This window comes from Melanerpes formicivorus, unplaced genomic scaffold, assembly GCF_026170545.1.
Source record: "Melanerpes formicivorus ecotype bairdi unplaced genomic scaffold, bMelFor1.0.p_v2 SCAF_19, whole genome shotgun sequence".
Taxonomy (NCBI): domain Eukaryota; kingdom Metazoa; phylum Chordata; class Aves; order Piciformes; family Picidae; genus Melanerpes; species Melanerpes formicivorus.
In genome coordinates this window covers 309,488-324,087 of record NW_027142371.1, presented here as the reverse complement: position 1 = coordinate 324,087, position 14,600 = coordinate 309,488, and the positions used below count along the sequence as shown (strand labels likewise).

At 52.7% G+C, this 14,600-nt stretch overlaps 1 protein-coding gene across 1 annotated transcript in view; it reads right to left on the bottom strand.

Annotated features, from left to right (window-relative positions):
• TOX2 (TOX high mobility group box family member 2) overlaps positions 1-14,600 on the bottom strand; it is a 228,724-nt gene that overhangs the window by 90,329 nt on the left and 123,795 nt on the right. The window contains exon 3 of the mRNA XM_068150376.1: positions 795-1,040. Within this exon, the coding sequence (XP_068006477.1) occupies positions 795-1,040 (246 nt within the window). The remainder of the gene's footprint in view (positions 1-794; positions 1,041-14,600) is intronic.

Below are 14,600 nucleotides of genomic sequence, written 5' to 3'. Positions count from 1 at the left end.
CAGCTCCCTCAGCCTCTCCTCACAGGGCTGTGCTCCAGACCCCTCCCCAGCTTTGTTGCCCTTCTCTGGGCACCTTCCAACCTCTCAGCATCTTTCCTAAACTGAGGGGCCCAGAACTGGACACAGGACTCAAGGTGTGGCCTAACCAGTGCTGAGCCTGTGTCACTGCCTGGGGTTGCTGTGGCCAATGTGCAGAACCTGTCACTTGGATGTGTTCAATCTCATGCCCTTGGACTCTGCCCATCTGTCCAGCCTGGCAAGGTCCCTCTGCAGAACTCTCTAACCCTCTAACAGATCAACTCCTGCCCCCAGGTTGGTGTCATCTGCACATTTACTGTTGATGGACTCAATGCCCTCGTGCAGATGTCCAGAGGTCCCTCCCAACTCCTAGCATCCCTTGATCCTGTGATCCCGTGATCCCATGAACTAGGGGCTTTGGCAAGTTACCTTCACATAGGGTATGGAGCACATGCACTTTGGTTCAGTGAGAACATGAAGTACACAGATGAAAACCACCTCCCTTCTGCTCTTGGGTGGTTAACAAGGCTCAGGAAGACACCAAACTGGATACATAAAATTGCCACCATGAGCACAGCCACGCAGGTGACAGAAGTGTCTGCTGCCACCCCCAACCTTGGTGGGCAGCAGTGCAGCAAGGCTGGGCTGTGTCACCAGGTCCTCCCAACCCTCAGTCCCAGCATCTCCTCCTTAACACCCTTCTACCTTCAGTTGACTCCTAACTCAAACTACAGAGGGCCTTTAATCAAAGGTAGTAAGAGGAGAGAGTCACTGACCGTGGGGAGCTGGCTGGAGAGAAGATGCCCATCCTGACTCAACATGTTGGAGACCATGATGGCTGGCAGGTCCATGTTCTGGTAGGGGTAGGCTGGTATCAGGCTGTTTGGAGGGAGGCTGTGGCACAGAGAGTGATATCCAGTTTCGTGGTCCACCAAGTGCAGGAGGGAAGGGTCAGGGAGGTTCGGAGGCGTTATGGGAGGGATCTCATAGTCTTCGTTGCTCTCGTTCTGGCCATTGTAGGTCTGAAAGGTGCAAAAGACATTTGGCAACGTGTCACTGCCTTGCTGCCTCAGCAAAGAGCCCTCTGTAGCAAATATAGAAGTACATTTGGGTGAAAATGGTTTTATTTTCATTAAAAAGACATCAACAGTCCCAGGCACCAGCAGGTTGTAGCTAGGTAGGACATGAGACTGAGTGTGGTGTCCACTGGGGGCACAAAGAGTCCTTGCACACCTCAGATCCAGATGGGGCATCCCCACTGCCCTCTTCTCCCATGCTGCACTCCTCTGGCACATCTTTAGCTTGCCAAACACTCAGTAGAACACTCCAGGCTGAGACATTAGACTGAGTGTGGTGTCCACTGGGGACACCATGAGTCCTTCCTTGCACACCTCAGATCCAGATGGGGCATCCCCACTGCCCTCCTCTCCCATGCTGCATCCCTCTGGCACATCTTTAGCTTGCCAAACACTCAGTAGAACTCTCCAGGCTGAGACCACAGCCAGGTGAGCTGTGCCATGAAGCAGCACAGGCATGTCATGGATTCACAGATTCATAGAATGGTTTGAGTTGGAAGGGACATTAAAGAGCATCCAGCTCCAACCTCCCTGCCTTGGGCAGGGACACCTCCTACTACACCAGGCTGCTCAAGACCTGGCCTTGAATCCCTCCAGGGAGGGCACATCCATAACCTTCCTGGGCAACCTGCCTCAGCATTTCACCACCCTCACTCTAAAGAATTTCTTCCTAATCGCCAGCCTAAATCTCCCCAATTCCAGCTCAAAGACCTCAGCACAGCAGAGAGTGACCTGTTGGAGCTGGACCAGAGCAGGACATGGCAATGCTGGGAGGGCTGGAAGCCCTCTGCTGTGAGGCCAAGCTGAGAGAGTTGGGGTTGTTCAACCTATAAAAGTGAAGGCTCCAGGGAGACCTTCTGGTGGCCTTTCAGTGCTTAAAGGGGGTGGTCAGAAAGCTGGGGACAGAGTTTTGAGCAGGGCCTGCTGTGACAGGACAAGGGGTGATGGTTCAAAACTAGAAGAGGGAGATTTAAACTGGAGAGAAGAAAAACATGTTTGACACTGAGGGTGGTGAGACCCTGGCCCAGGTCACCCAGAGAGATGGGAGTTGCCCCATGCCTGGCACCATTCCAGATGAGGTTGTTTGGGGCTCTGAGCAACCTGCTCTGCTTGCAGCTGTCCCTGCTGGCTGCAGGGAGGATGGACTGGGTGATCTGGCCTGCATTAGGAATAGTGTGGCCAGCAGGAGCAGGGAAGTCATTGTGCCCCTGGACTCTGCATTGGTTAGGCCACACCTTGAATCCTGTGTCCAGTTCTGGGCCCCTCACTCTAAGAAGGACATTGAGAGACTTGAAGGTGTCCAGAGAAGGGCAACAAGGCTGGGGAGAGGCTTTAAGCACAGCCCTGTGAGGAGAGGCTGAGGGAGCTGGGGTTGCTTAGCCTGGAGAAGAGGAGGCTCAGGGGAGACCTCATTGCCCTCTACAACTACCCGAAAGGTGGTTGTAGCCAGGAAGGGGTTGGTCTCTTCTCCCAGGCACCCAGCACCAGAACAAGAGGACACAGTCTCAAACTGTGCCAGGGGAGGTTTAGACTCGAGGTGAGGAGGAAGTTCTTCACCGAGCGAGTCGTTCGTCATTGGGATGTGCTGCCCAGGGAGGTGGTGGAGTCCCCATCCCTGGAGGTGTTCAAGAGGGGATTGGATGTGGCACTTGGTGCCATGGTCTAGTCATGGGGTCTGTGTTGATAGGTGGGACTCGATGATCCTCGAGGTCTCTTCCAACCTTAGTTATACTGTGATACTGTGATCTTTAAACGTCTCTTCCCACCCAAAACATTCTAGGATTGCATGATCCTGCAGGAAGGTCACTAGGAAGTCCCCTGGAGCCTTCTCTTCCCCAGGCTGAAGCACACCAACTCTCTCATCCTGCCCTCCCCCAGGAGGGGCCCCAGCTCACTGATAATGGGCTCCAATTTCATTTGGAGAGGCTGGAGGTGCCCCTGACCAGGCAGTGCTGTTGGCACTCCTTCTGCTTCCCGGATTTTCTGCTTGCTTGTTTACTTGCAAACCTTTCCAAGTTAAATGGGGAAAGGAAGATGTTCTTGCACCTGTGCAATCGTTTGCACTTCAGAGCCAAACATATTTGCTTCAGACTGTGAGTGTGAATCCAAAATTATTAATTATCAGCAGAGGCTATAATGAGTCTCTGGCAGAGGAGACCTCTTCTGAACAGCTACTGTTTCACAATACTATTACAGCATTTGAAATTCTGATTAGCCAGGGTATTATCCAGATGGATTTGAAGCTAAATTTCCCAGATCACCTAGTTTCATGCTTGGATTTCGACTTAATACTTGGTTTAAGAGCAAAACCTCAGATGTGTGCAAAACCACTTAAGCACTGCAGGCTTTATTTATCCACTGCCCCGGAGCTCGCACTCAGATTGCTCTCCATTCACCCCAGCCTGCAGGGGGAAAAGCCTTGATAAAAGAAACCCCAGCTTGAACTGGAATGCAGAAGTCAGTGGGAGAGGAGCAGGGAGCAAGGAGTTATCTGTGGAGAGGTGGAAGGGCTCACAGTGGGAGCATTCCATCTCTACCTGGGAGAGATGTGTCCCTGGGGTTGCCAGAGGAGAGGGACTCTCCTTCTCACCCCAAAATGGGGGCTGGAAAAGCCTCACCCTCTGCTAAAGCTAAGCTCCCATTTCTTGCATCTCTTTGTCCCACTGCAAACAGAGATGAGAAAAAAGCAGGGAGAGCACACCATAGACTCATGGAATGGTTGTGGTTGGGAGAGACCTTCAAGATCATCAAGTCCAACTGCCAACCCAGCACTGCCAGGTCACCGCTGAACCATGTCCCTCAGCACCACATCTCCATGGCTTTTCAGTCCCTCTAGGGATGGGGACTCCACCACTGCCCTGAACAGCAGGAGTCTGTCCTATCTTATGTTTGCCAGGGAGGAGTAGAGACAATTTCTGTCCCACTGTGTTTAGGCTGTCTGCCACAATCCTGCTGCAGCTGAGGGAAGGGTCTGCAGTATGCCATGCCCACGTTCCAGGGCTTGACAACCCTTTGGGAGGAAGAAACTGTCTCTCATATCCAACCTAAACCTCCCCTGGGACAACTTGAAGCCATTTCCTCTTGTCCTATCCCACCCAACCCTTCATGTTTCCGAGATTCCCACTGGCTGTAGGGAAATCCAAGTGTTGTAAGAAATCCAAGAGGTAGCCTGGGCTGATAGCTGCTTACCCCTGGCTGTTCAAGGGAAATTCAAGCCCAGCTATTTCCCCAGCCAGCTTCTGTCTGTCTGTGGTATTGCAGGGGGAAAAGGCAGAGGATGTGCACAACAGGAGACAGTTAGATCCCATTTAATACATCTAGCAGCTTGCTTTCTGTTTGGGCTGCACTCCTGGAGGTACATCCATTCTCTCCCAGTGATTTAAGAGGATTTCACTCCATGCTTTGCAGAAAGGGATTTAAATAAATCATTGCACAGCAAACTTGTTCCTCCAACTGGCTTATTTTGGTATCAGGTATACAAGCAAGTGGCTTTGCTGTGCTTAACCAAATTATGTAAAAACCCACTCAAAGTTTCCTAAAGCTCTCTTCAAACCTACAAGCTGCTTGCGCTGCTGCCGCTGCCGCCGAGCAGCTCACTGGAGGGCTTTGAGGTGGTTTTTGCACAGCCCTGCACCGTTCTGCCTCTGTCTTATTCCACCCAGGGAGCAAAACTAAAACAACCCCAAACACACAGCACAAACCACAAGCCAAAAGCCCTGTTGAAATCACAAAGCTCTCCAAACAGCTCCAGCGTTGTGCGGAGGTATCGAAGTGCCAATCAAAGCTGCACACGAGCAGAGGCAGAGCAGCCAACGTCCAAGGCTGGCGATGGGAGCCGGCGCCTGCCGCCCCGGCACCGCCACCAACGTCCCCCTGCCAACCACCTTTATTCTGGTTGTGCCTTAAACAGATTGCTGGGGAGATAAGGAAGGCAGATGAGGCAGATAGCCCCTGGGAAGGGTGGGAAAGGAGGGTGGTTTATTGTTCACACAGGCCGGGCTGCCCTTGGACACATCCGAGGTGATGCCTCGGTGCCCGCCGAGGGTGGCCTCGGAGTGTGGGTGCAGTGCAGAGCAGTAACACCCAACACTCCTTTCCACCCCCATGTGGGCTACCCTGCAGATTATATTTCCTATTCTTATGTTAATTCGAATTAAATTAAGCAGCCAATTATGCTGATACATTACAAATTAGATTAGTGAGCAGCTCTGAACCCATTCATCCCACCAGGACTCCAGAGAAGCTGCTAAAGGGCTGCCCATTACGGGAGACAAAAAGGATCCAGGGTTTTCCACTGTCAAACAGATGACAGTCGTTGTGATTACACATTATGCCTCTTCAAATTACGACACTGGAATCAGCTGGAACGACAAAGCTCTTCCTGCAAGCCCCTCTCCTGGCTCAGGCTGCAGGGCAGCTGGGTGCTGCTTGGGGTAGCAAACCCCTGCCTCTCCCTGCAGTGGGATAGAGCTAAGTGCTCTCAGAGATAGGACAACGACTCTCCTCTGGCCCCCTCCTTACCTTCAGGCCCCTGTGCTTCTCCATGCCCCAGCTGTAGGGGCTGTGCTGCAGGGCAATGTACCCAGAAGGCATGAACCAAGCTGCCCTGAGCACAGACCAGGAGCTGTGCTCCATGCTTGCATAGCCGTGCCACAGAATGGCATTGCAGCAGGTATAACCAAGCTCCAACAACAGCCAAATCATGTCTAAACCCCATCTTTCCTTCTTGAAAGTCATGTTTGAACAGGGGGCCCTGGGTTGTCTCCACCCACCGGCAGATCTGGGTCAGAGGACAGAGGGGTGGAGGGGAGGTTGATGTGGGCACATGTGGAAATGATCCATCTTGCTGTGCTCCTGCCATGAAGCTTCCTCACCACCCTTTCATCATGCTTTGCTGGGCCACAGCTCCCTAGGTTTGCACCTTTGGCACAGGGAAATGTGTAAGGGTCTGCAATGAGGAGAAAGGCTCTAGGTCCCAGCAAGGTGACACCCAAGCCAGGGACAGGACCAAGAGGAGTCAGAGCAAGTGAACACATTAACAGCTGCTCCCTCCTAGCTCACAAGCACAGGGCTGAGGGGCACATTATTTGTTCTCCAGAGGAAGGTCAGCATTGCTGAACCCCTTGGTGGGGCACTGGGTGACCTGCACAGCAAGGTCCCAGTGCCAGAGCTGCAGTGGCACCAGCTGGGACAACCTGTGCTCCCAGAGCACCAGCAGCTCTTGGAGACACCCCATCACGGCCTCTTGCCAATGCTGCTCCTCCAGATGTTCTGGAGAGGGAGATAGGGATGCATGGGAGGCACCCAACCCCCCCAGGATCTGCAGATGACCCACATGGGGAAGGACACAACAGCTTGTGCAGCAGGAGGAGGCTAAGAGGGAGGTCTGGGAAGAAGTGAGGCTGGAAGAGGATTCAGGAGCTGGCAGGAGCAAGTTCCTGTGGGCAGGATGATGGAGAACAGAGAGTGGGACAGCACATTCCTCCAGGGTAGCTTTGGCCAGTGAGGAGGAGCAGAGCTACTGGAGGATGAAGAAGGAGGACAGGAGTGCCTGCTGCTTGCATGCATGCTCCAGCAACAGCAACTGTGCACACCCTGAGCAAATCTGTGCTGACCAGGACCCTGATGCTGCCTCTTTGTGGGTGCAGAAGAAGCAGGAGTTGGAGAAAATTTATTTTACAGGGGAATGAGCTGGTCCCTCTGTCTCCAGTGCCCCAAGCATAGGAAGCCTGAGTTTTAACAGTAAAATTGGATCTTCTTTTACATGGCTGGATTAGCACCTGACTTATAAACTCACCAAGCTGTGGACATCTTCTGAACATGTCCTTAAGCTACAACCAAAAGTTACTGTGGGTCAAGGAGAGAAGCGAGGAGCAACCAGCAGCCAGCAATGAGCAAGGACTGAGCACTTTCACAGAATCCTCTCCCCTTGCTGTAACAGCACAAATGCCCCTCACAAAGGAATAAGGGAGAGAAACAATCCCCCCTTTCTTCTGCTCTTATCAGCAGGCTGCACCAGGCAGCACTGGGGGAAGGCCAGGCAAGAGGTGCTGGAGCCAGAGCTTCTCTGCAGCCCGAGGCTGGTTGGGTTCAGGGCTGCTCTGGGATCAGGCAGCAGGGCAGCTGGAGAGGGCTTCAGCCATGGAGCCTTCTTGTCTGCTTGGAGAAAGCCAGGCCACATCCCTCAGGGTGTTAGGGCCCTCCTGGATGTGTTTGCACCCAACCACCACGCTCTCTCAGACTGGTGGGGTGTGCAGGGATGCGAATGGAGATGCCTATTCCCAGCTCTCACTAATCTATCCAAAGCTTTGGGTCAGATTTGCACCTCTAGCACATGCAGCCTGAGCCCAGATGTTTCTCTGCCTTGCAGTACACACAGCCCAGAGAAGGAGAAGGCTCTCAGGCAGGAGGTGGCTTTGGGGAATCACAGAATCACAGAATCACCAAGGTTGGAAGAGACCTCAAAGATCATAGAATCCAACCTGTCATCACAGACCTCATGACTAGACCATGGCACCAAGTGCCACATCCAATCCCCTCTTGAACACCTCCAGGGATGGGGACTCCACCACCTCCCTGGGCAGCACATTCCAATGGTGAATGACTCTCTCAGTGGAGAACTTTCTCCTCACCTCCAGCCTAAACTTCCTCTGGCAATGGCAGTTGGCTGATTTCTGCTTCAGACTTGGAGCACATCTCAGGGTTATTGACCCCTGAGGCCTCCAGTAGTTTGTTTTTCCTGGGTGCTCTGGGAATAACTTTTCCTGCGTGTCCTTCACCTCTGTGCTGTGAGATGGCCTGATGAGCACGGTGCCCCTGCACCCTGTCTGCCATTAGACTCAAAGCCACAGTCAGTGCTGCTGCTGCTTCAGTTTCACTCCTATGTTGTACCTCCTCTTGAACTGAAAAGAAAGCCAAGCCCCCACCAACCACCCAGCAGCAGAACCATCCAGCCTGACCCCACGTGGCAGTGTTCCCAGCACCCACAGGGAAGAAGAGGCTGCTTTGGATCCATTCACCCTCTCCTGTGCAGTGGCTGGGTGGCTCCCCAAGTGCAGCTGACCTCAGATTAGGAGACATCCAGATACAGAACAGAACAGAATAGAATAGAATAGAATAGAATAGAATTAGCCAGGTTGGAAAAGACCTTCAAGATCATCAAGTCCAACCTATCACCCAACATCATCCAATCAACTAAACCATGGCTCCAAGTGCCTCATCCAGGCTCTTCCTAAACACCTCCAGTGATGGGGACTCCACCACCTCCCTGGGCACCACATCCCAATGGCCAATCTCTCTTGCTGGGAAGAATTTCTTCCTAACCTCCAGGCTAAAACTCCGCTGGCACAGCTTGAGACTGAGTCCTCTTGTTCTGGTGTTGCTTGCCTGGGAGAAGAGACCAACCCCCACCTGGCTCCAACCTCCCTTCAGGGAGTTGGAGAGAGCAAAAAGGTCTCCCCTGAGCCTCCTCTTCTCCAGGCTAAACAACCCCAGCTCCCTCAGCCTCTCCTCACAGGGCTGTGCCCCAGACCCCTCCCCAGCTTTGTTGCCCTTCTCTGGACACCTTCCAGCAGCTGAACATCTTTCCTAAACTGAGGAGCCCAGAACTGGACACAGGACTCAAGGTGTGGCCTAACCAGTGCTGAGTACAGGGCAGAATGACCTCCCTGCTCCTGCTGGCCACACTGTTCCTGATGCAGGCCAGGATGCCATTGGCCTTCTTGGCCACCTGGGCACACTGCTGGCTCATTTTCAGCTGCTGTCAACCAGTACCCCCCAAGTCCCTTTCTGCCTGGCTGCCCTCCAGCCTCTCTAACATCTTAATGCAGGGCAGCTCTTCAGGGACCAGATGTGATTCAGCCAAAGCCATAACCACAGCCACATTTCCAAAGCTGTTACACACCCACCATGCAGGTGATTCAGGAGGAAGCTCCAAGTGTGGAGCACGTCTATAGAGGAAGCTTTCTCCTGCCCTTTCCCCTCCCCTGTCTTTGGGTAAGAAATGCTCCCCAGCTGGCCAGCAGCATCTCTCTGCTGTGCATTGGCATTAATCATGGAGGACACAACTTGCCCAAAGGCCTGGGAAAGCATTCTCCTTGGCAACATGGCAAATGTCCAGTGCCCCCAGCTCTCCTCTGACCCATGCTCTGTGTGATTCTCCAGGAGGATCCAGGAGCTGCAGCCAAGCATCGATCCAGAGCCACATTATTCACAGTGAGGAGGACAGAGATTTGCAGGATTATTGCAGGTAAATATTTGCCCTGTCAAATAACATCCAACAGTAAATAAGAGCCTAAGAGGGAACATTTATTCTTGGTAAGGGACAAGGAAATATGTAGGCTGGTGTGATCCATTCCACCTCAGTCATCCAGGTGACACAAACCACCACAGGCTCTGTGCCACTCCTCACTCACTAACTAGGTTTTGCCTGCAGGAGCTCTCTGCTATAGGAATGTGACCCTCTAGACACTTCAGGGTTTAGATGGGTATGACAGATCAAAGCCAGCCTCAAAAGTCATAGAATGGTTTGGGTTGGAAGGGACCTTCAAGATCATCCAGTTCCAGGCCCCTGACGTGGGCAGGGACACCTCCCAACAGCTCAGGTTGCTCAAGGCTTCATGCAACTGGTCCCTGAACACCTCCAGGGGAGGGACATCCACAACTTTGCTGGGCAACCTGTGCTAGTGTCTCCCCACCCTCACTGTGCAGAACTTCTTCCTCATCTCCAGTCTCAATCTCCCCTTTTCCAGCTCAAAGCCATTGCCCCTGGTCCTACCACTGCAAGCCCTTGTCAAAAGCTGGGGAGTCTGCAGAATGAGGACAAACATAGCTGATTGTGAGGCTGAGAGGTGTGACCAAGGGCTACACCTCGATCAGGGAGGACACAGTAGTTATGGAGTGCTTGTATCACCCCACTGTAGTGAATGATGCTTATGGTCAGGATTGTGCCCCAAACATTTCTAGGATATACTTCTCTGTGTGTTAACCCTCCTTTGTTCCCCCTCCTTTCTGGAGGTGGCAGGGGGGGGATCCTGGCACCACTGAGTCCAGGTAAACAGCCTACCTGGGCTTGGTCTCACCCCTGTGGTACACAAGGGGCAGGCTATATGTTTGTTTCCCTGGGTATAGCATATACTTAGGCTGTATTTGGTAGGTCATTGGTTAATCTTTGTGTTAGCAACAGATGCTCGTTGGACCAGTATTCACTGGGGCAAAGAAAACCTTTGTTTTATTTATTTAGAATAAACCAAACCAGGTTGGAAGAGACCTTCAAGATCATCATGTCCAACCCATCAACCAATTCAACCCACCTAAACAACTAACCCATGGCACCAAGCACCCCATCAAGTCTCCTCCTGAATACCTCCAATGATGGTGACTCCACCAGCTCCTTGGGCATCCCATTCCAATGGGCAATCACTCTCTCTGTATAGAACTTCTTCCTAACATCCAACCTGAACCTCCCCTGATGCAGCCTGAGATTGTGTTCTCTTGTTCTGGTGCTGGCTGCCTGGGAGAAGAGACCAACATCTGCCTGTCTACAACCCCCCTTCAGGTAGTTGTAGAGAGTGATAAGGTCTCCCCTGAGATTCCTCTTCTCCAGGCTAAGCAAGCCCAGGTCCCTCAGCCTCTCCTCACAGGGCTGTGTTCCAAACCCCTCACCAACTTTGTTGCCCTTCTCTGGACTCGTTCCAGCAAGTCAACCTCCTTCCTAAACTGAGGGGCCCAGAACTGGACACAGGACTCGAGGTGTGGCCTGACCAGTGCAGTGTACAGGGGCAGAATGACCTCCCTGCTCCTGCTGGCCACACTTTTCCTGATGCAGGCCAGGATGCCTCTGGCCCTCCTGGCTGCCTGGGCACACTGCAGGCTCATGTTCAGCCTACCATCGACCAGTACCCCCCAGGTCCCTCTCCACCTGGCTGCTCTCCAGCCACTCTGACCCCATCCTGTAGCACTGCATGGGGTTGCTGTGGCCAATGTGCAGTGCCCGGCACTTGGATGTGTTCAATCTCATGCCGTTGGATTGTTTGGTAAATGAGCCCCCCCACATTCCTGTTGGAGCCTGTGTCTGTGTGCGTGCCAGTGCTGTTGTGGTCCACCTTGCCCGGGACTCAAAGCAGCGCTCCAAGAGGCCTCGTGGTCCTTTGCCACCGTCACCCAGCTGCATGCGGTGGCGTGGACAGTCCCCTGTGGGATCAACCACTGGGTGATCCATCGCTGCAGGAGAAAACCTGGTAGCCCGAGTGAACCAGTGTTGCTGACCTGCCACAGCCCCCCTATAGACAACGGAGATTGGAATCAATATGGCTGACCAATATGATCGAGTATTGTTCCTTTATTGTTCCAGTAGTGCAGGCCTATAGTGCAAGTATAGCACAGTAAAGCATAGAAGAAGAAGGGAAAGGAAAGGTAGAAGTGCATAGCAAGGGAACTGCTACAACTTATATAAACTCAGAGAGCCTCGTTGGCATGGCTTCATTGGTTCCCTATGGGTGACCACACATGGCACTGTTATAGATTATTGGCCCAACTACTAATGACACAACGAGGTTGTTGATGCAGGTGCATGTCCTGTTGTCCCAAGATAACTTTCCGTGTTTATTTCATAGTTTCATAGTTTCATAGTTTCATTCAGGGTTGGAAGGGACCACAAGGATCATCTAGTTCCAACCCCCCTGCCATGGGCAGGGACACCCCACACTAGATCAGGCTGGACAGAGCCTCATCCAGCCTGCTCTTAAACGCCCCCAGGGACGGGGCCTCGACCACCTCCCTGGACAACCCATTCCAGGGTTTCACCACTCTCATGGTGAAGAACCTCCTCCTCACATCCAGCCTGAATCTCCCCACCTCCAGCTTCACTCCATTCCCCCTAGTCCTATCACTACCTGATATCCTGAGAAGTCCTTCCCCTGCCTTCCTGTAGGCCCCCTTCAGATACTGGAAGGCGACAATTAGGTCACCTCGGAGCCTTCTCTTCTGCAGACTGAACAGCCCCAACTCCTTCAGTCTGTCCTCATAGGAGAGGTGCTCCAGCCCTCTGATCATCCTCGTGGCCCTTCTCTGGACACGTTCCAGCACCTCCACATCCCTCTTGTTCTAGTTACATGCTGCAGGCACAGCACTGTTTTGCTACACTGCTAGCTGGCTCTGCACTTATGCTGAGCATGGCCTACCACCATGTCAGGCTCTAAGCCTGCACTGCCAGATTGCTCACACTGCTTGTTGCCAGCATTGCCACCCCCCACCCCAAGCGGGGAACCTTTGTATCCTGGGAGGAGCCTGGCTGCAGGCTGGCACAGCCAAGGGGCAACAGGGCATGGGCTGCTGGGGCAGATGGCATCACACCAGGATTTCTGCTACCATGAGAGGTGATATCAGCTCTCAGTAGTTATGCTGCCTGCTCCCAATGTGATGCTTGCCACTGACTCCCACTGGCATGAGGGAGCTGGTGGCTGTCATGAGAAGGGAGAAAAGCAGCAACTTGCTCGTGGGCATGGAGGAAGCCAGGACCTGTGTAACAGGAGGTCTGTGTGTGGGGGGGGTGATGGTGAAAGTGTGAGCTTATGCCTCTAATCAGAGACAGTGCCCTGCTTTGGAGGCTGAGCAACCTGATGGGGTCCCACACTGGCATCCCACACTGATGTCCCATGCTGCTGCCTTGCCTGTAAGGCGGTGCAGCCACGCGGTCAGTGCCATTTCTTGTCTCCTTATTATGGCACATCCGTGCCACATTCTTTGGACTATAAACATCATTAAGGAAAGACTTCACAAAGTTCTCAGCTGGTGAGTAAGCCAAGCCTTCCTTTATAGAGCTTCAGTTAGGGTAGCGTTTAAATTGCTCTGGGTGGAGGGTTGCTGGTCACTGACCAACCCCTCCCCCGCCGCTCTCTGACTCAGTTTTGATTCTAAGTTCTGTGAATCATTTGATTGAAGTGCCCATACATAACTGAATATTGATACCTGTGAAGGCTGACTGTAAATACCCCGTTACTGAGTTTGTATATATATATATATGAATAAACTTAACATATATTTTCATTGATCTATCTGCCGTTCATTTCTGAGGCCATATTCACTACACCCATGAGCAGCAATGGCAATCCTGACCCTCCCACCCAAGCCCAGTTGGACACAGAGATGGCAGCAGGACGTGAGGCCCAAGAGCTGTGCCCCCAAGGAGATTGCTCCTCTCCCATCAGCACAGCTTGGTGAAGGAGCTGCTGCAAAACAGGCAGGAGGTTTGTGGGGTGTCTCAACTGTGCCAAAGCTGGATGGCACATCAGATGGGCTCAGAAGCCAGAGAAGCACGTTGCCTTGTCATGCAGAGACTTTCCCTCTTTCTCTTACACACATATAAAAGTATTCACTATGTGCCAGAGTACCCACAAGCTGCAGGGCGCACCAGGCTGAGAGACAATCTTGGGCCATATAAAGAGGAAAAGAGCCCAGACACAATGAAAAAGATAAAACTGAAGCTCAAGGAGTCACAGAATCAGCCAGGGTGGAAAAGACCTCAGAGATCATCAAGACCTACCTATTACCTAACACCTAACACCTCCTGACAAATAAACCATGGCTCCAAGTGCCACAACCAAGCCTTTTTTGAACACCTCCAGTGATGGTGACTCCACCACCTCCCTGGGCAGCACATTCCAATGGCCAATCTCTCTTTCTGGGGAGAACTTTCTCCTCACCTCCAGCCTAAACTTCTCTGGTGCAGCTTGAGACTGTGTCCTCTTGTTCTGGTGCTGGTTGCCTGGGAGAAAAGACCAACCCTCACCTGGCTACAGCCTCTTTTCAAGAAGCTCTAGAAAGCAATAAGGTCTCCCCTCAGCCTCCTCTTCTCCAGGCTAAACACCCCCAGCTCCTTCAGCTTCTCATAGGGTTTGTGCTCGAGACCTCCCCCCAGCCTCATTGGCCTCGTTGGTAGAGGCAATCTACCTCTCATTTCCTTAGGAGAGAGCAAACTGCTCTCCCACCACACACCTGTCTCACCACAGGCACATGAGGGAAAACTTCTGGAGCCCTAGAGCAGGCTGCTCAGAGAGGTTGTGGAGCTTCCTTCTCTGGAGACTTTCAAGACCCCTCTGGATGCATTCCTGTGTGAGCTGCCATAGGGGATCCTGCCTTTGGCAGGGGGTTGGACTCAATGATCTCCAAAGGTCCCTTCTGACCCCCACTGCTGTGTGATTCTATGATTCCATGACCATGTTTGCATGAAGAGGATTTTGATATATTTCTCCACCACATGAACCACAGAGGCACAGAGCAGCTGCAGGGACAGAATCATTAGTTCAGGTGGCAGGAGAAGGTGGAAGTCACTTGGGGTCAGCAAGGAGAATCCCCTGGTGCTCGCTGCGGGGTGGCTGCCCTGGTGGGGTGGGGGTTGGCACCACATGCCCAGGAGGATGCCAAGGGTGCTGTGCTCATACTTGGGATTCCCAAAGCCCTACGCCAAGAAGTGAAGCTGTGCTGATTTTCCATGTCAGCAGCTTTGAG